The sequence below is a fragment of the Schistocerca cancellata genome, chromosome 2, assembly GCF_023864275.1.
Source record: "Schistocerca cancellata isolate TAMUIC-IGC-003103 chromosome 2, iqSchCanc2.1, whole genome shotgun sequence".
Lineage (NCBI taxonomy): Eukaryota > Metazoa > Arthropoda > Insecta > Orthoptera > Acrididae > Schistocerca > Schistocerca cancellata.
Genome location: NC_064627.1, coordinates 1,152,317,142 through 1,152,339,766, shown reverse-complemented (window position 1 = coordinate 1,152,339,766; position 22,625 = coordinate 1,152,317,142). Strand labels below are relative to the sequence as shown.

Here is a 22,625-nt window from a genome sequence, read left to right as displayed (position 1 = left end):
GAGAGAGCAGAATGGGGCGCTCCGCGAAACTCACGGACTTCGAACGTGGTCAGGTGATTGGGTGCCATTTGCGTCATACATCTGTACGCGTGATTTCCTTACTTCTACACATCCCTAGGTCCACTGTTTCCGATATGATAGTGAAGTGGAACGTGAAGGGACACGAACATCACAAAACCGTATAGGCCTATCTCGTCTCTTGACTGACAGACACCACCGACAGTTGAAGGGGATCGTAATGTGTAATAGGCAGACATCTATCCACACCATCACACAGGAATTCCAAATTGCACCAGGATGAACTGCAAGTACTATGACAGTTAGCCGGGAGGTGAGAAAACTTGGATTTCATGGTCGAGCGGCTGCTAGTAAGCCACATATCACGCCGGTAAATGCCAAACGACGCCTCGCTTAGTGTAAGGAGCGTAAACGTTGGACGATTGAACGATTCACGGCACACAATTGGGTGATCAGATGGCAGGGTGTGGGTATGGGGAATGCCCGGTGAACGTCATCTGCCAGCGTGTGTAGTGCTAATGGTAAAATTCGGAGGCGTTGGTGTTATGGTGTAGCCGTGTTTTTCATGGAGGGGTCTTGTACCTCTTGTTGTTTTGCGCGCCCGCCAATATCACAGCACAGGCCTACATTGATGCCGTAAGCACCTTCTTGCTTCCCACTATTGAAGAGCAGTTCGGGGATGGCGATTGCATCTTTCAACACGATCGAGTACGTCTTCATAATGCACGGCCTGTGGCGTAGTGGTTACACGACAATAACATTCGTGTAATGGACTGACCTGCACAGAGTCTTGACCTGAATCCTGTGGAACACCTTTGGGATGTTTTGGAACGCCGACTTCGTGCCAGGCCTCACCGAGCGACAGCGATACCTCTCCTCAGGGCAGCACTCCGTGAAGTTTGGGCTGTGATTCCCCTAGAAAACTTCCAGCACCTGACTGAACGTATGCCTGCGTGAGTGGAAGCTGTCATCAAGGCTAAGAGTGGGCCAACACCATACTGAACTCCAGCCTTACTGATGGAGAGCGCCACGAACTTCTTTTCAGCCAGGTGTCCGGATACGTTTGATCACATAGTGTATGTAGAAGATACTTTCATAGTGTGGCCTCATGCAGACCATATATTAATGGAGTTCTAACATGACCTCCTTTCATAAGAACATCTGGTTCGCTATGGCATTAGAGAAAGGTGGTTGTTTACCTTTCCTGGACTTTTTCGTTAAATAGAAGAATGATAGCTCTCTGTGGCATTCAGTTTATCATCGAGTTGTCATCATCCATCGCAAACTATGAGCGTTCTTGAAACATTGTACACAGAGCTCAAGCAGTCTCAGATGCACATAGTTTATTGAAAGTGCTCGCCCACCTAAAGACTGTTCAGGGGAGTTGGATATTCTACCCGGCAGATTAACAGGGCACTATCAATTAAAGCCAAGAACCAGGAAGTGGATAAAGAGGAGAGCGCACCTGAAAAATCTGAAATATTCTTCCCTTTGTTGGCAATATTTCGCGTAAAATAGCAAGAATCCTCCGTAATTTTGAGGGTAAATCGGTTTTCCCCCCACCAGTTAAGGTTGTCTCCCTGTTGCTACGAGGATAATTTGTCGTTGTGGAAAGTTAGAATATACAAAATACGTTGCCAGTGTCATACGGCGTGTGGAGGTCAGACCGTGTGCACGGTGAAAGAAAGTTGCACCAACGTTGCACTCGCCTTTTGCAACCGAGGACTCTGCTGTTGCTGAACATTGCATCTCAATCGGAAATTCAATGGCGTATGATAAAACACTAATTCTGGCCACAACAACATATTTTAGTGACCCATTATTTGAAATAGGCAAGGCGGAAAATCTGATAAACCATGACGGCAGCTAATAGCTGGATAAAGCGTGGAGTCCTGTAATCTCCTCGTTTTTCTCACAGGGGGAGGCCACAACGTAGTCATTAAGGATTTACTTCAAAGTTCGCACACCTTTTGTAATCCGACTCCGAGGAAATCGCAAAAAAAGTTTTTAGCCTCTATTATGTAACTGATATATCTATGTGAAAGAGCCGAACGTAGGAAGTCAGTGTGGTCGAGCAGTTAGCGTTCGCGCTTTGCGAGATGGTCGTGGGCGGGGCGACGGTTTGAATCTCTCTGACACTTATTTCTTATGATAATGATTTAATCTGAAGAAATGTATTAAAATTTATGCTACGGCCAGGTCTTGAAACAAGGTCTCTTTGCTTTTTAGATGGGAATGCTAAGGATTACACGAGCGCACAACAATAGGTAGCATTGTTGCACCGACTACCCAAATCCCTGTCCCTCTTTAACACAAACTTCATACGTTTAGCTAATTTTTCCCTTGATCGTCACTATCACCGAGGCCCTCTCGGATTGGAATAGCAGTCAACCGTTGGATGTAACGGGGAAATCCTGTAACACAAATGTAGGCGATCTCTAGTTCTTACGATTAGATTTGAGTCTCATCTTTATCGATGATAACGATGGAAACTAAAGATGTGCATTACAATTTCTGCCACAGCGGAGACTTGAACCCTAGTCTCACAAACACACTGGGCAGGAATGCCACCACAGCACTCTGCCGCGCGTTGCTGCACGCACTACCCATTAGACTTAGGTACCACGTGCATTTTTATGAAGTAGTGAATTTAGTATGTTATCAGACTATTTACTATTTGTAATTAAATTTTCAAGGACGCGGTACAGGCTTGGAAAGCCCAAGTCAAACCTCGATAAATGATGATACGAATGACGTCGTTAAAATCAGTAATATAGTAAGTCACAATGTGCCAGACCACAAAAGCAACATACAATTACTCGTGAGATGTGCTCTCGACATGACACGATGCTGGATGGTATTTGACATACAGACATGGGAAACATAAATTGAAAGTTGATGCAAATACACGTGATTTTTTTTCGTTAAATTACTTCTCGTATGTCATGAAACTTAAACAATATGACCAGTGATTAAAAAAATTGATTAGTAATTACTTTTGAGCGGGAGTCGAACCGTGGCGACGTATTCATTCATCTTACGAAGCTCGAACACTAATTACTTGACCAACAGGATCTCTAACGTCCGGCTTCTACACACAGAGAAATAGGCACAAAATAGACGCGTGAAACTTCGCTTGAGATTTTCTCGAAATTGCCGGAGTAGAGCACCTTCCTAATTGCACATTACTTTGTTTTAATGGCCTCCTAAAGGTGTACAAAGTTTGAAGTGAATCCCAACGCCGTGGCCTGCCTTTGTCAGATCGAAGACGACGGTGCAGCCGAGTTCCGCCGTTGAACGAGGCAGCGCGCTGCCACGGGGCAGTGGGGGGGGCGTGGTCTGTCTGTGTGCGCCTAATGCTACGCAATACCGGGGTGAGTCACTGACTGTTGCCACCAAGAATAACTCCGAAAGTGTGATAGGAGCTGAAAAGCTTGTGGGACGAAAGTTGCATGGGACAACGGGGGCCAGAATATGACGTTGGTGTTTTGTTGCTAGGTGGGGTCGCTTCAGGGATATGAAGATCAACTTTGTTTTTTTAAATGGGATGCTACTGTTTGGTACTTATTTTCTGATAGTGACTATCGAGACGAATCCAATGATGTGTAACAGTAAGGTCTTTGAACGTCAACGAAGGTCACAAAGGTGGCATGAACGTCCATTTACAGAAGGTGTTCGAAGTGCTGACCATTGGTATCACTTCTTATCACGGATTGAGTGGTATTCCTTATCACATCGGCACTTATCGAAGCACTTGCTCTGACAATTTTCTCTCGCATATCTTCTACACCTACATCTACATTTATATTCCGCAAGCCACCCAAGCGTGTGGGCGGAGGGCACTTTACGTGCCATTGTCATTACCTCCCTTTCATGTTCCAGTCGCGTATTGTTCGCGCGAAGATCGACTGCCGAAAAGCCTCCGTGCGCGCTCGAATCTCTCTGATTTTATATTCGTGATCTCCTCGGGAGGTATAAGTAGGGGGAAGCAATATATTCAATACCTCATCCAGAAACGCACCCTCTCGAAACCTGGACAGCAATCTACACCGCAATGCAGAGCGCCTCTCTTGAAGCTATCACGCTTACCAAATAACCCTGTGCCGAAAGGCGCCCCTCTTCTTTGCCGGAGCCAACATGGATTTTCAGTTGCCCAATAACATAAAATTTCCATGGTTCGTGAATGTAGCCTCGCCACTAACTAAAATCAAATTAATCTGAACTTGAGCACATCGGCAGAATTCAGTGCGACGCATGCAGTCCGTACCAGTTAATTCTTGGTGGAGACGATACAGTGAGGATGATATTTTTGGCGATGCGGAACACTAACAACACTACTCTGGCTCATGCCAGATTCCCTTGCAATCTCATCCGAACAAACACAAGGGTCTCAAACACGGTGGGAAGAGTACCAATTTCCGTTTCCTCTATTAACTTTCCTTCGCGGGATATGTTTCCGATGCGTTAAAGAACCAGTTGTTCTCAATTTGTCATACACATATTTAAATGTACGGCGTTCATGGTGAGTACGTTGAGGATATCTTTCAGTGCACAAGTCTCTAGCTCTCACTGAATTTCTTTGGCATTCTCTGTAAATGAGAAACATATAGACTTGTTCTTCGGTGGAATACGTCATTCACATTCGCTTGATTCGACGATACTAGTCTAGCGTTGTATTGAGAAACTGTCGAATGGTGTTTACATGTCAATGGCACGTTAGATGGATACGCCGTATTCGGCGAATATTTACTATTTGCACGATATACGAGAGAGAATTGTCAGAGCATGTGCTTCGATAAGTGCCCAAGTGATGAGGAATACCATGCAATCCATGATAAGAAGACTGCAGCACTGCATTGATACCAATGGTCATCACTTGGAAGACCTTCTGTAAATGGACGTTCATGACAACTTTTTGACCTTTGTTGACCTTCAAAGACCTTACTGTTACACATCATTGGGTATGTCTCAATAACCGTATGTCTGGATAACCGCTATCAGAAAATAAGTACCAAACTATAGCATCCCTTAAAAAAATGACCATATCTAGCAACAAGAAACCGGTGTCATATTATGACCCCCGTTGTCCCATGCAACATTTGTGCCACAAACTTTTCAGCTCCTGCCATACATCCGGAGTGGCAATAGTCAGTGGCTCTCCCTGTATATTGCGGAACGGAGGACGTCTTAGATGGCTTGCTTGACGGTGATTGGCAGGTGACCAGTTGAAATATTATGGAGTTTAGTTCACTACCACCGGTTGCAAACGTGAAATTTTTTCGAAAATTTCGAAAATAATCTTCCTTCCGTCCTTTAACCCATGTGTAACTCATTTAGCACTCTATAATCACACTGGCGCCCATGGCAAACTTATTGTCTTCAATAGGAGTGCGATCAGCGATATCAGTTTCATAAAGTGGAATTTTTAATCTCGTTACATGAAAATTAGCTCTCGTTTTATGCCACATACGGTCTTCGTTCATGGAAACATCACGAGGTCATTAGATAAACGACAAATTTTTAACTCTTGGAGTGATAAGGCAAATGAATGCAATTCTGCGCTCCACAGGTACACCAACAAAGAAGGGATTTTTAGGGTCCAGAGGGGGGGGGGGGGGGGAGGGTGGTAGAGGTCAAGAAATGAACCACACAGGCACCTTCATGCTCGAGGAGAGGAGTGTTCCTCAGAATCCTTACACGATGTGGGATCGTTGGTGTGGTGCAGCGGCTTGTTGAAGGTGAATGTCACCTGCAGAACTTTGTAAGCGAATAAACATACGTACACGATCGGGGCGGAGGTTCCTGCATCGTTCTCCCGCGAATATAGCAGAGGATTAGGGGCCCCCATACATTGCCATGTCAAACCCCACACACAAAAATATGTCCACCACCCGCCTGAACAATGAGCTCTTGGAATTAATTCCTTCTGTAATTTCTGAGACTCCGTATCCTGCAATGGATGTGGACTAACTTATACATCAACTTATTTGTCCGGACAAACTCGTCCAGTGGCAGTGTTCCTGCACTCCTGATAATCGCTGTGCTGTGTGACAGAGATAGAGGTGCGGAACGGTGGTGGCGTCGGTATCCCGTAACGGGTATGTTTCTGGATGATGCGGCAGCCTTTCAGTTGTTGATGCTCGAGTGCTCAAATGACCCGTGGCTAAAACGATGATAGACAGGCATACGTGTCTTCCTGTCGTCGTAGCGTAGCACAGCGAGAAGGGACGGGGCTTTTGGCTGCGTAAAACCCTTTGAGACCATTTGGGGAGTGGTGATCCTCATAAACTGTAGAAAGAGCGGAAGGCATATTTCCATTTATTGAATTAATTATAGAAAAATTATACAGCATATACTGAATAAGTTGTATTAGAGACTCTTATGTGTTATTTATTTGAATAATTTTCAGGGTGAAATCGGTGTAGAAACTCAGCTACATCCTTCTGTTAGTGAAATGTTGTTATTTGTATTCTGAGAATCAGTATTTGATATGGATCGTAAAATGTTGCACCGGCTTTCATCGTATAGGCATAAATTCTGTAAGGACCTAATTTTCACGCCTCCATATGTACGTGGAACCGAAAGGCTGGGGGATCAACAGTGGTGTAAATTACCCTCCTCCAAGTGTTGCACACAGTGCAGTTACTTCCAGAGCGCATATCTTGTTTTAGGTGTTGGAAGTGATAAACGATTAGTAACATCAAGTAAATCTGATTTATGTGTACGATCAAAAATACAGTGGCAAGTCTTTCGTAAGCTGACAGTTGGATCAAAGCAATGTGGTCTCTTAAATCCAATGCAGAACGATGTCTTCGTCAACGATCGTGTCTTCATTTGTTCAAAGTAAGCTTTAATTTTTTTAACGTTGAGAAAACAAATGTAGAACAATAAAGTGACGACAATAACATAAACACTGCACACTATTGCGACAGGATAACAGTCTTGTTTTGCTACTAAGGACAGTGTTGCTGTCTGACTTACTCAGCGACGCTGCACTAGTAACAGAAGAGTCAACAGTTTGTTATGACACATGCAATTACACTAAATACAACGTGTAGACACTCACTTCCCAGCTCTGCCATTTCTTTCGTTAGGTGCCGGACCATCTGCTGCCCAATCTCTGATATAAGTACGAACATATTTTTCATCTTCATAGAGGTGAAGGCTGGGCTCAGAGTAGTCCTCATGTCGTGCCACTCCTTCCCTGCAGAAACGTATTGTACATAGAACTTCATTTAAAAAATTGTTTACTTTAACATAGGTCGGAAGAACAGCTCAACATCGATTAAAAATAACGTATTTGATGACAGATTGAACGTACAGAGTGCTCCCTACTTCATACTAAACTTCTTACCGGCTTGAATCATATTCAGAAAAGATTTAGCATACTGTTGCAATAAATTTAGCTGCACAGTTACAATGACAATAAGGGACGCTAATGCTTTTATTTATTAAATGCTGTGCAGGATTAGCTTAAAACTGGATTGGGGGGGGGGGGGACGGAGCGGGTCCGGACCCCTTTGACGCCTCCTCCCGCTTTGACGACGACGCTACGTCCTTGTACTGCCGCCCACGTCCTAGCTGGCAACGTCACATTTCTTCGCAATATTCCGGATCTTCAGCCCACATTGCAACATGAGAAACTAAATGCTGTAAGTAACGGGTGTCAACCGCCGCAAGCGGACTTTCAGATTATTTTGTGCAAAGCATGGAATTTGTTCATGCCCCTTTCAACGATACAGCTCATGGTGCAGTATGAAGATTTGGAGCATTGGCTGAAATACGACTGTGGAGTTGTGAACCGAAAATTTTGCGAGTTTACACTGCGAGTTACTTCTGTGTTATTGTTGATCTGTTTTTTATTAAGGCGAAATAACGACACTGAGCAACTAGGAGCAGTGATTTCCGAAATACGTCCGGCACTGCACTACCTTGTCAATTTTTTAGACTAGTAGCTATGATCCAGAGTAGAAGTAGTTGTGACACCGCCATGTGGAGTATCTCCACAAATAAATGATTACCTCGAAAACTATTGACTAACAGAACCCAGAACATTATAATCTTGATCATCTTGTGCTACACAGATGATTCACGTTAATATTAAAAGAGAACCACAAAAATTTGTGGTAACTCTACGACGCTGTGACGGGACATCCTCCTCTAGCATTACTTTTCCGCAATAGTAGTTGTCGGTACCAGTATTATTTTTCAAACTTTGCAGAGCTCAGTATTATCTCAGTTGCTTTTCTGAAAACTTTCATACAATTTTATACACAGTATGTTATATTTCAAGCTAAGATTTATGAAAAGGAATTGCTTTATAAAATATTTTAGTTTCGCTTTTATAATCGATAAGTACTAGTTCTGAATGTACAGGTAATTTTTTTTAGAAACATTTGAAATTAAGAATTATTTGCACGCTTAAAATTTCTGTTATTAATTACACAATCCTCTACTGTTAACTATGTTTATTTCTGGATTTATTTATGAAATAATAATCGAAATTAATAATGTAACGAAAACTAGTTGGAATTCATTTGCTAAGAAAAATTGTAAACCTTTTGAAATATTGTTATTTCCGCAGGGTATGATGGGACGTATTTTTGTATAATAGGCGGGAACAATGAAATTCCGGCTTTGTTAATGTGAAAAATCAAAGTACTGTATGATATACTAAAATGTAAGAAAATCAATGGAAAATATATTTACGTAAAAAATTATGCAACGACAATCGTCCAATTTATTTAGTTCAACCAACCGTGAGGACCCGATGTTACATTTTCAGCTTCAAGAATCAGACCCCTAGACAAGAAGAAATGGAGCCATCTCGGCATGACAAACTAAGTAAACTTGAAAGTTTATTGTAATCTTCGCTCCTCCTGAATCTTCATAAAAGACTTTGCTGATTAATTAATCGGATTGGGCATTGTTTAATGCGTACAATAGATGGAAGAAGGGAGGAGGGAGGAGATTACAGCGCCCAGGCTTTTTTGTGTCTGTAACGGACGCCGAAGGGGCATTAAAATAATCTACTGATAAAAAATTATAACTTCCAAGAGGTTTATGTATTATAACTAAGGCAGTAACTTATTAATACAGTTAATAGATGTGCTAGGCGAGTCAATAAAAACTGGCAAGTTACAATAGAAAATACAAATGACTGTGCTGATATATTACACAAACTACTCCTCAGCTTCGTGACAGGAGACACACTTCACAATTCTTTCTGAATGTGTGTTACATACGTGATTATGACTCGGTCCACAATACTGTTTTGTTTTTCTTAGATGTTGTATGTCTTCTTTTTTGTTTTAGCTTGTTACGCACAAAAAGGGTACAGGCCTTTCCCTACAGGAGGCTGATCTGCAGGTGTTGTCGTTTCTTCGATTTTATTTTGTGGAATACTTTCCACTGACTGAACGATTTTTATAAAAAACTGCTTACATTGTCAAAATGAAACAATGGAAACTCCAGATTGGAAAATGAACCCTGTAAGGAAAAGACAGTTACTGTTTACCATAAAGGTGACACGACGAGTCGCAGACAGGCACAACGAAAAGACACTACATTAGCTTTCTGCCGAAGCCTTCTGAAGAAACCGAAACGCACACGCACACGCATATTCATTCATAGAAGCAAACACATCTCACGCTCACATGACCGCCACCTCTGGCTGCTCCGACCGGAATACTTCTTCCTGCTACCTGTTGATACACTAGTTCCAACCTAGAACGCTGAAGAAAAAGTTTCTGATTGCTGTGATTCTTCTCGTTCCAACTTGGATGTTGCTGGGTGAAATTTGTGGTTTGCACTGATAGCAAATATATCGATGAGAGAGTAAAACATTGACAGAGGCCATTTCATTGTTCCCCTCTTGCAGGCGTACACAAGAGCCATTTGATCAATGGTATCAGTATTTACGTAGGTTTTGTACCTCTTTCCTCCTTCAGTGCTTTAATCTTGGTGCATTGTTGATAATAGCAGCAATTTTTAACTTGGTTTTGTTTTTACTCTGTTGGATACTAAAATAACTGGTGGACTACCAGTTGTTAGGTCTTGAACAATAACATTGATGAATATAGCTCTCGATCTGATGCGTTCTTCATTATACCTGGAATATGCTTCCTGTCTGAGTGCAGAGTTGCTGCTGTAGTAAATTTGTAGTCTTGGTGTAGCTCTTCCGCCAAATCCACCGGTGTGTAGTATCGATCTGTACTAATATTTCGACCAGTGTTTTTCACAGACACTGCCAGACGTTTAACGACAGCTGCTGAAAATCGTTCCTTCTTGGACAAACTTTGTACTTTAACTGCATAGCGTTCCATATTAGTGACGTGTCTGTCTATTGCGTCTGACATCACGCGTACGGTGATGCCATACTTGCCCGGTTTCTCCTCGTTCTCTGAGGGATTGACGTCCTGTAAACAAGCCGAGCGTCTCGTCAATGCTGAGGTGCACTCCTGGTTTGTACTGTAGTGGAAACCTGTCGTTCACTTTGTTGGAAATGGTTTACTATGAACTTGTCTGCTTGCTTGCTTTGCTGGTGGGTAGTTTTGTCATCAAACCTAATGATTCTAATAAGTTTCTTTAAACGTTATCTTGGCATAATATCCTTTAAACAGGCCGACACATTGGGTTTGATCGGAGGTAGTGTAAAGTGACTGAATTGTCCTTATTTGCACCCTTTGTATCAGTATTCCTATAAACAAGTACAATTATTTCTCATTAGTAGAAGTGACATTCAACCTAACTACCTCTTCATTTGAATGTTTTAGTGTAACATTCAGCATGTTACGTGTAAACGCCAAGGCGTCTCCAAGAGAACGCCAAACAGTTACTTCAAACTCCTCCCTTGCCACATACATCAAAAAAAGTTTTGCATAACCCTGGTTCCCAGAACTCGTAAGGATAGACGTTGACCGTGGATATTGTATCACACAGTCCCTTTGACTGTTTAGAGATGTCATTAAACCTGCCCAAAGATATAAACAACCATGCATGAGCAGCGCCTGTTAGACGGAGGGGGTTCGACAGACGATCATTTCCAGTCATTCCACCAGGAAGGGGGTACCACGTCTCGTGTTGTCTGTAGTTAAATTAAGCCTAAAGGGTCAATACCGCGGTTCGATCGCGTCCGTATTGTTACTTTATGCCAGGATGGGGTCTCAACAAAGGGTTATTACTGCAGTAGATGATCGCTACCTACGGATTATGGCTCGAAGGAACCCTGACAGCAACGCCACCATAATGAATAATGCTTTTCGTGCAGTTACAGGACGTCGTGTTAACGACTCAAACTGTGCGCAATACGCTGCATGACGCACAACTTCACTCTCGACGTTCCTGGCGTGGTCCATCTTTGCAACCACAACACCGTGCAGGGCGGTACAGATGGGCCCAACAACAAGCCGAATGGACCGCTCGGGAATGGCATCACGCTCTCTTTACCGATGAGTGTCGCATATGCCTTCAACCAGACAATCGTCGGAGACGTGTCTGGAGGCAACCCGGTCAGGCTTAACGCCTTAGACACACTGTCCAGTGAGTGCAGCAAGGTGGGGGTTCCCTGCTGTTTCGGAATGGCATTATGTGGGGCCGACGTACGCCGCTGGTGATCATGGAAGACGCCGTAACGGCTGTACGATACATGAATGCCATCCTCCGACCGATAGTGCAACCACATCGGCAGCATATTGGCGAGGCATTCGTCTTCATGGACGACAATTCGCGCCCCCATCGTGCACATCTTGAGAATCACTTCCTTCAGGATAATGACACCGTTCGACTAATGAAGCGAGCATGTTCTCCAGACATGAGCCCTATCGAACAAGCCTTGGATAGATTGAAAAGAGCTGTTTATGGACGACGTGACCCACCAACCAATCTGAGGGATCTACGCCGAATCGCCTTTGAGGAGTGGGACAATATGGACCAACAGTGCCTTGATAAACTTGTGGATAGTATGCCACGACGAATACAGGCATGCATCAATGCAAGAGGACGCGCTACTGGGTATTAGAGGTAGCGGTGTGTACAGCAGTCTGGAGCAACACCTCTGAAAGTCTCGTTGTATGGTGGTACAACATGCAATGTGCGGTTTTAATGAGCAATAAAAAGGGCGGAAATGATGTTTATGTTGATCACTATTCCAAATTTCTGTACAGCTTCCGGAACTCTCGGAACCGAGGAGATGCAAAACTTTTTTTTATTTGTGTATATTAGCAAGAGACTTCCTAGGTATTCTGGACTGTGTAATTATACACTTTATTCTGGGCTGTGTGATTACATACCTTCTTTCAAACTTGGTCACAGTTACATGCCGATGGTCACTACTTTACGCTGCATTATCTTAATCGTCTTCATCATCTCTAATGTTCACATTACTTTCCCGATCGTACTCCATAACACCATCTTTCACTTTCACTCCCTGAGTTAGAATTTTCATTTAAAATGCCGTTCAAAAATCTTTCCAAAGATGGTTTACGTATTCTTTTAAACATTTCTGAGTTTCGATGTGAACAGTAGTGAATTGGAGCAACTTACTGGAAATATACAAGATAAATACAGCCGAATGTCATCAACAAACGCTTCCTCTGAAAATAAACTGATTACGGAAATTATCAAGAATTCCAGCCAACAAGAAACATAGACTTGCATCGTTTCAGACATTGGAAACAAAAAATCTTACACAGAAAATTTTTCTGTATCATGGAAACCTAATTGGTGGGGGAGAGTGCGGGTTGTTGAACGCATATTAAAAGTTTCATTTTTCTTCTTTCAAAGGACGACATTCCTGCAAAATTAGCCGGCAGGAGTGGCCGTGCGGTTCTAGGCACTACAGTCTGGAGCCGAGCGACCGCTACGGTCGCAGGTTCGAATCCTGCCTCGGGCATGGATGTGTGCCATGTCCTTAGGTTAGTTAGGTTTAAGAAGTTCTAAGTTCTAGGGAACTGACGACCTCAGAAGTTAAGTCCCATAGTGCTCAGAGCCATTTGAACCATTTTTGAACCTGCAGAATTGATGACCAATTAACGTTTCGTACAATATTCAATAACTCAAAGGGAAAACTTTCTATGACTAACCCTGGCAAACATAAGCAGTAAGGAATATTCCCCCTCCAGCGTCCTAGGGTGAGGTACGTTTATGGTCGAGACAAGTTTCATTCAGTGAACATCAGGTGACACTGCCAACAGTGAGAATCTGTTATGAAGGCTGTTGGTAGTATCATACCATGATGTTCACTTAGCGGCGTATCCTCTCCTAGCGACGTGATCGTGGTCTGTCGAGAGTGCGGTTTATCGTTCAGTGATACTGATGGTCTCGTTGATCGGGACCTCACCACTGTCACGTGAGCAGGGAATCGATGGGTCCAGGGGGATCGTACTCAGCCCCATGCTGGTTCTCGAAAGCTCCACACGTCCAGTGCTTGGGTTGACAGATATATTGATCGCTTGGACATGCAGGATCGCACAGCCTCGTCACGTTTCCTTGGTCACGAAATGGGCTTGGCTGTAGCTAGTCTGGAGCACCATGGAGTATCAGCGTGGCGGTCACTGTTGAGAGGAGAGAGAGAGGAGCGTCTACAGTGGTGCGACCAGCAACAACTCTGGACACCAAAGTGGCCCTGCGTCGTCTTTAGAAAAGTCCCAATTCTGCGTGCAGCGTCACGACGGTCATGTCTGTGTGTGTATGCTCCCAAGAAAACGAACATTGTCATGTTTCTGTCGACATCGTCATTTCGGCTCAATACGTTGGCATGATGACACAGTATACAATGTGGTCACCTCTGGTTCACGCAAACAGTAATTTGGAGAGCATGTGATACATTTTCGACTTTTGAGGCCGATGACATGAGTCCTACTATTGAGATCTCCGTGACATTATCTTGCAATGAGATATTGTTGTTCTGACCTACATTGCTACAGAGGGTTTTCGGCTGTTGCCCTGGGCACAGCTTTCTCTAGATCTTTCAGCCACTAGCCGAGAGACTGGCATGTCACCATTCACCAGCCTCTACAACTGATGAACTCTGGCATCGAGATGAAGCAGCATGGAATCTATTATCTGAACAGTCCGGCTCGAACCTAGCTGGATTTGAGCCCTTTTTTGCTGCCGGAGGCTGCTCTGTGATATTTTGCTTCCTATGTTCTTTCAGATCACCTACAAATTTAATCATCACATGCACCAGACAGGGAGACCCTTCAAAGTTAGATATTAAAAGGACCTGCTAAGTAACGGTGGGGCAAATGTGCACAGTCCCACATGTGCTGAACCCATCCGCTACTTTTCCAATGCACATCATGGTGACTAGAAGATTTAGAACTTTTGTATAAAAGAAAGTAGAGGTCACAGGCTTGACCTGTTAGAAGAACGGGGAATTATTAAATATTTTGTTCACAAAGACGGGCCACTTTCAAATGAATAGGTGTAATTGAACGACAGGAATTTTGTGGATAGTTTCAGAGTCCTGATCTCATTAACATACCAGAGAGATTGCTCGATATTCCGGATGACTATGTATATGTACTTTTCCTCATCTTTTAATGCTGGTGTTCTAATTATTCTTTCTTACGCTGGTAATGTATTCCTTGGAGTTTTGATGTTCAGATATGTATATTTTTATTTATATACTGTTTTATCATCTTCGTTCCCCCTTCCCACTCTTTGCAGCCTCCTTTTTCTCCCACTGGTTTTTGCTGCCTACCCCTTTGATTTGTCCCCCCCCCCCTTTTCCCCTTCCTCCTTTCCTCCCTTCCCCTTCATCTTCTTATTGTATTGTTTATTATTTATGATAACTTACAGTTTATATTCTTAGATTTTACCACAATAACTTTCCTTGATGGTAACTTATTAATTATTTGTCATGTTGTAAATTTTATGTAAGTACATAGCCAAACATAATCTGGTCTCAAATGCCATAATTTTAATTTTTAATGTTTTAAACTAGTTTAGTGTAATAAAGGTCATCCACTAGTGCAAACTCTCCTCGCCTGTAATGTCATACGAGGTGCATTCAAGTTCTAAGGCCTCCGATTTTTTTTCTCCGAACTGGAAAGAGATAGAAAGATGCGCATTGTTTTAAAATGAGGCTGCGTTCATTGTCAATACGTCCCAGAGATGGTGGCACCGTACGGCAGATGAAATCTTACCGCCAGCGGCGAGAATGAGAACTGTTTTAAATACTTAAAATGGCGACGTTTTCCTTACTTGAACAGCGTGCAATCATTCGTTTTCTGAATTTGCGTGGTGTAAAACCAATTGAAATTCATCGACAGTTGAAGGAGACATGTGGTGATGGAGTTATGGATGTGTCGAAAGTGCGTTCGTGGGCGCGACAGTTTAATGAAGGCAGAACATCGTGTGACAACAAATCGAAACAACCTCGGGCTCGCACAAGCCGGTCTGACGACATGATCGAGAAAGTGGAGAGAATTGTTTTGGGGGATCGCCGAATGACTGTTGAACAGATCGCCTCCAGAGTTGGCATTTCTGTGGCTGCCCGTGTGGCATGTTGCCAAGCAATGTTGACGCGCAACAACAGCATGAACGGGACTTTCTTTTCGTCGTTTGTGACAATGGATGAGACGTGGATGCAATTTTTCAATCCAGAAACAAAGCGCCAGTCAGGTCGATGGAAGCACACACATTCACCGCCACGAAAAAAATTTCGGGTAACCGCCAGTGCTGAAAAAATGATGGTGTCCATGTTCTGCGACAGTGAGGGCGTAATCCTTACCCATTGCGTTCCAAAGGGCACTACGGTAACAGGTGCATCCTACTAAAATGTTTTGAAGAACAAATTCCTTCCTGCACTGCAACAAAAACGTCCGGGAAGGGCTGCGCGTGTGCTGTTTCACCAAGACAACGCACCCGCACATCGAGCTAACGTTACGCAACAGTTTCTTCGTGATAACAACTTTGAAGTGATTCCTCATGCTCCCTACTCACCTGAACTGGCTCCTAGTGACTTTTGGCTTTTTCCAACAATGAAAGACAATCTCCGTGGCCGCACATTCACCAGCCGTGCTGCTATTGCCTCAGCGATTTTCCAGTGGTCAAAACGGACTCCTAAAGAAGCCTTCGCCGCTGCCATGGAATCATGGCGTCAGCGTTATGAAAAATGTGTACGTCTGCAGGGCGATTACGTCGAGAAGTAACGCCAGTTTCATCGATTTCGGGTGAGTAGTTAATTAGAAAAAAAATCGGAGGCCTTATAACTTGAATGGACGTCGTAGTGCCGTTTCTAGCCAGAAGCTTTCGTTAGCTCAAGCGTTACGTAAATGAGGCTAGTGTACGTTGGTGAAGTACTGTTCAATGGCGAGCACCATGTTGTGCAAGTTTTTAATATTGTGGAGGTGAATTTTATATTTTACTGACACCGTTCAGCTATACAACGCACCTCCTCTACAACATCCAACACAATAAGGCTGAATAACATTTGTATTCGCAACGATTCATTAGTGTAGTATGTATAACTTACCATGTATTCAGTGTTAACCGGTTTAGTCACTCTTTTTCTCCTGAAGAAGATATTTCATAAACTTTGAAACCATAGTGAAGGGATTTAAATAAAACTTTTCACCTGACAGGCTGTTTATTATTTCTTCACGAATATTTTATCCTACGGCTGCTGCATCAACCATGTGCAAAATTTTAAAATTTAATCATCTATTGTTCCTACTGTATGGTAAACATACAACAAGGAAAGTTTTATTATTTGCTACCATTTTTGGTATTGCAATTTTAATGGTTAATAGTGTATGTGAGCGTATTACCTTTCAAAGCGAAAAGCATTCTCGTTAGCAGTGGATTGGACTTGTCAGTCGTAAAGAAGTCCATGTGGTCGGTGAAGTGGTCGAAATCCTTGACGGTGACAGATCGGATCAGTTCGGGGTCTCTGACCATGACTGCCGGCATCGTGAAGGAGAAGACGCCACCGTACGGAAACGGGTCGAGCTCCTGGTACAGGTGTAGGACGATCTCGGTGAAGGACTTCCTGTAGAGCAGCACGTCCAGCATGTTGCCCACGAGGGGCAGCGGCGGCACGGAGGGCACCCCGAGGCGGGCGAAGTGCCGGCTGTGGCGGCGCCACCACAGGAAGAGCACCAGCGCGCCGGCGGCGGCCAGGGCCGCACACAGCGCGGGCCAGTGGGCCGTCATGGCCTGCAGGGATCGCCGGCAGCTGATCGTTTAGGCAAAAATTAAAATGCGCATTCATTATAAATCAAGTGATGATTTTAAAAGGATGTATTTCCGTCAATACTTAATATAAAAACACGACACTACCACCGTTACAAAGAGGGAAGTTTGTCCCGATGCTGCCTTTCGACTGTGTACGTGGTGTTCTCATCAGCTCACTTTCTATAATCGAATATCAGCAGCAAGAACGCAGTCTCCAGGGTTAAGACAGCCAGAACATTGTGACCACCAACTTAGTACCCGGTATGCCCACCTTTGGCACGGACAACAGCGGCGACACACCGTGGCTCTGGAAGCAATGTGGCGTCGGTAGGTCGCCGGAGGAAACTGACACCACACCTGCACACACGAGTGACCTAGCGACGACGAGCCGTCACACCACGTTAAATCGCATCCCGGGTGTGTCCAGTCGGGTCCAGATCTGGCGAGTTGGGGTCCTACACCAGCGGGAACTCGCCACTGAGCCGCCGGCTCGCCTCCGCCTCGTGGTACAGCAGCCGAGGAGCCGCCGTCCTGCAAGACGACAGATTCGCGCCCTTCCACGGCAAGATGAAGAAGGTATCGGGAGTCATCAGACTATGCAACGCTCTACCACTGCGCCAGCATCCAGTGAGGATGCTGTCGTGTGCATTTCAGTAGTAGCTGCCGATGTTGTAGTGTTGACACTGGCACACGCGTGGCTTGTCTGCTGCAGAGTCCCATCGTTAGGAGTGTTCGGTGCACTGTGTGTTTGAACACACTCGTATTATGCGCAGCAGAGTCTGGTGTTAGTTCCGCTGCAGTTCGCCCCCTGTCCTGTTTTACCATCAGAGTTCACATATTCGCTAAGGAAATTCGTTATAAATAATCCATCTCAATTCGCGAAGAACAGTGATGCTCACACGTAAAACACTAGAGGAAAAAATGACCTTTCCTATCCGTTATTGAAGCTGTCAGTTGCTCAAAAAGGAGTACATTATTCAGTAACAAAAATCTTTCATCATTTGCCCAACAACATAAAGTGTCTGGCAGGTAGCAGATCCAGTTTTAAATCTAGCTTAAAATCATTTCTTTTGCACAACTACTTCTATTCCATGGACGAGTTTCTCTTTCAGAACTGGTTAAAAAAAAAAAAAGAATTTGTACCGCTAAATGTAGTTGCATGTGTAGAAGTAAAAATTTCAGTAACGTTATTAGCACTATTCATGTGTGTGTATATGTATCTTCTAATCTGACTCGTTCCCCAGTCTGGCCAGCCTGCGACGTCCGACGTCTGTAATGAGCGGTGGCCGCCCAGCCTCACGCCATCTGGATGCGTTTCCACCCCGGGTTTCCACAGGTGCTGAACATACTCACCTCAGCACTCCTCGAACACCCGACAAGTCGTTCAGCTTCCAAAATGCTCGTGCTAAGCCTACGGGCCATCACAGTCTCTTCTCGGTCAAACTCAGATACATCGCACGTCTTCCCCGTTCTACAAGCGGACAGCACGCTTATGTTATACTAAATGCGATGTATTTGTGTCTGACTGGCAGTCATTCCTCGCCAGATGATGCTGCTGTCGCCTGGACAGGTTTATATCGATAGCAGGTCGTTGGTCATAATGTTCCGGCTGAACAGTGTATGATAATAGGAACAAGTTGTTCCAGTAAATATGGGCCCGCAAACAAGCTCTATGCTATCTAGAATATATGAATATATAGCGCTTTAGTAAGTTAGGTGACTAAGGATAGTGTACTGAACATTATTTAATTTACTAGCACACTGATAATTGTAGCTATTAAGAGTAATATGTTTTCAGATTAATTAGTATCTCCAAGTACATGTGGAAAAAATAAAACATAGTTGCTTATCTTCCCATAGGCAGCAGGTGGGGTATTGAAGTGTGCAGGTGTAGACGCAAAATGGTTAGTCTATACTGACAGGCGTAGTCCAATTACAAGGGACACCATTGACCTCGAACGCTCGAGGCCGTACGAAACCATGCCTAGAATAACACTCGATCATGAAAAAACAGTGGTATGTGTCATTTCCAAGCAAAAGGTTGCTTTCCGCCACAAGTGCCATTTTAACATAGAGAAAAAAAGGAAAAAGATATTAATACCATGGGAGGGAAACTATACGTAATTCAATGACGTCAGTACATCATTACATTTTCATTCAACAGTGCCAAAAACCCTCTGCTTAAAATAATTATAATAGCGCAAAACACACATATCCTACGCAACTGTCAGTGCTTATATTAATCCTCATAGAGCAGTTTCGTGTTTCCGATGAAGTGGTTAAAATAAAGTGGAAGAGAACACAGTGCACCTCTCGTTAAAGCCACTGTTTTACATTCAAAATCACTTTCGCATTAAGCAGTCCAATATCAAAAGCCACACTAATTACATTTTCAAATGATGCATGGGTATGTCAATGTCATAACCTGTCTTTCATCAAGTAGGATTCGTTATCAGTAGGAAGGTTTTAGAGAGCGTTACTGTGAACATTTTAGTGATAGCGTTGTTCTCATCAGAAGTGACAGCAACCTAACAGAACATAGACGTATACTTCGGTCCACAAAATTGTTTGTAAATCACAGAGTGAAGTCTGATGATGAAATAACAATCACGTATCTTCACTTGCGGTGTGGCACATTGTAGCCTTACAGAATTAGCAGTCCTGATACAGAGCTTATATTACCGGAAGAAGTAAACATCGAGAAGTAGGCAACATTTTGTGGTTTTCGATGGCAATGTCTTCGGCATAACATCTTTATTTGCAAAACTTTTGCGTTTAGAAGGGTACGATCTGTGTGACCTGACCAGGAATCACACAGCAAGAGTCTCTTTTCCACTTGTTCTCCAAGGACTGCAGTTAGAAAACGTTTCTTGCGTTCTTTAATCATTTTTCCATTTTTGCTTGCCTCCACGTGAGCGTTCCGTGGGCAGATTGTTTCAAGTTTGTTTAAAATATTTGGGCGGAAAGTGTCTTGTGCCTGTTGAAAACAGATGTACAACCTGTTTGCTAGTCGACCTGTCATTGATGAAGCCGCATCAGTTGTGTAGCTGTGGATAGAACTATGTACAGACTTCAGCACACTAGCTGTAGTTTTCTCTCTTCTGTGATGCAGTGTTGGTGATGAAGACATTGAATTAACTCTGGTCGCTGTTACACACACTCTTTATCGCCACACCCAGCTTTATCAAAACCAGTTCACTTTCTCCACAAACCGTTGTGCGTGCTGACATATACTAGTCTCGTCTTCTACGTCCTTATGAGTGACAAATGTAGTAATATGTCTGTACGAAATGCCGTATTCAGCCTTAACACTGTCGATAAAAGAAACTGAAGTTTTGAAATTGCCTACGTCAACCATTTTAGACGCTTCTAGTGTTCGTATTTGCAGATACCAATACTGAATTGTAGATATGTACGACCTTGCACAATCGAACTGCGATAATCGAATTAAGAAAAGTTTACAACTGAGACGGAACAATAAATGAGAATTATCTAAAATGCATACTCCTATGCAGCTACTAAATTCACTCGAGACTATTATATCGGCTGTTGTGAAGACACATTCGTAACGTAGCTATATCATTCACGCAACTCGAGCATTTGTTAGTGCAGCTACGACATACGCTGTGATGGTGCTAGCAGGGAAGTGCGAAGTTTTGTATGGAAGTCACACAGACCACTGTAGTTTTTACGATCGAGTGTTAGTCTAAGCATGGTTTCTTGCGGTTCCGAACTTTCGAGCTCCAGCGTGTCCCTTGTTAGTGGTGCTGTTACGATGGTGCAGAAAACACCAAGTAGTAAATTATTATCGTGATATCAACAGCAACAGAGAGTGGTATAACGAGAGTAGGATTCGTTATCAGTAGGAAGGTTTTAGAGAGCGTTGCTGTGAACAGTTCAGTGATAGGGTTGTTGTCATCGGAAGCGACAGCAGCCTAACACCGACAACAATAGTGCAGGTATACTTGCCGACGTCGCAAGCAGAAGGTGAAGGAGATAGAGAAAATATATGAGGATATTGATCGGGTAATTCAGAACGTAAAGGGAGACGAAAATCTAATAATCATGGAGGATGAGAATGCGGCTATACGGGAAGGGGTAGAACAAAGGGTTGTGGGAGAATGTGGGCGTGGGACAAGGAATGAGGGAGGTAGAACAAAGGGTTGTGGGAGAATGTGGGCGTGGGACAAGGAATGAGGGAGGTAGAACAAAGGGTTGCGGGAGAATGTGGGCCTGGGACAGTGAATGAGGGAGGTAGAACAAAGGGTTGCAGGAGAATATGGGCCTGGGACAAGGAATGAGGGAGGGGTTGTTGTTCCCTGTGGAGCGGTGTGGCGGTGCGTGGCGTGTGGGACACGCAGCTGGACGGGCGAGCCTGACTACTTGGCGTTCAGCAAGTTAACACCGTTCACCACTGGGCTGTGGGGACCCGAGTTTTCCTGCAGCGTTGACGGTTGCTACCGGCGGCTTCAGTGGACAAGGAGTGGCTCTCGTCGCGTGCAACCTGCTTGCGACGTGCACCAGTCTACCGTGGAGTGCTAAACACGCCGAGATGTAGTGAACAACCTGTTAGCAGCCACGAGCAGCAGCGCAGTATTATCCAGTGCCTACCTACCTGCAGTTCTGAAGCTATTGGCCTCCTTGATATTTGTTTGAAATTATCTAGGAGACTGTTTAGTAAGTAATGTACTTAAAGATAGTTAATTCTGCCCCGTGTGAGGTGGCCAGGAATCCAGTTTCTTATGCCTTTCGCTGACCCCTTTGGCACCGTGTGTCTCAATATGGAGGTTTATGTATGTGCCAAACTAGTATTTTGTAATGTTACCTTGTATTTGAAATCATGGTTTGTTATTATTGAGTCTTTAATAATACTGATTGTAATTTCTGTCTGTTGTAGACCTCATGGCCCTTCCTGGGGTGAGTTATAGGATTTGGCCTGTAACTGAAGTTGTGTGTGCTTAGCGTAAAGGTACGTATTTATGGGTCATGTGCATGTGCGTGCTTGTATTTGCACACTCTCTTGCTCCGTGTTGTGAATCCCTTCGGGTTATAGGTGTAACCGGCCGTCTGCCATTTGGTGCCTATACCAATTACAGCGTCTGGTAGCCCCTGAGAGGCCCCAGTAAAGGTATACCCTGATTTTTTAAATCTTGTTTGAGTTATTATGTAATTATTCTTTTAAATGACCTCGTGCATTGCTTCTCGTTATGGCTGGCGAGGTAAACTTGCAATGTTATGAGCGGGTCGCCCCCATACTGAAGTTTTAATAGTTGAACTATCGATTGCCCGTTTCAGTATTACTGTGCACGTTAATTTTCATCAGACTTGTTTTGCTGTTTGTTGTTCGGTATATGTCGGCAGCAGTTGACGCGTTTCTGCCTCGCTGCTCCGGGGCAGGGACGCACTTTCCTCCTGCTTCGGCGGCT

At 43.9% G+C, this 22,625-nt stretch overlaps 1 protein-coding gene across 1 annotated transcript in view; it reads right to left on the bottom strand.

Moving 5' to 3' along the window:
* LOC126163192 (cytochrome P450 9e2-like) overlaps positions 1-22,625 on the bottom strand; it is a 66,680-nt gene that overhangs the window by 31,871 nt on the left and 12,184 nt on the right. Inside the window, exons 2-3 of the mRNA XM_049920144.1 lie at positions 16,794-17,181; positions 7,085-7,222 (exon numbers count right to left, since the gene is read on the bottom strand). Coding sequence (XP_049776101.1) covers positions 7,085-7,222; positions 16,794-17,178 — 523 coding nt within the window. The 5' untranslated portion in view covers positions 17,179-17,181. The remainder of the gene's footprint in view (positions 1-7,084; positions 7,223-16,793; positions 17,182-22,625) is intronic.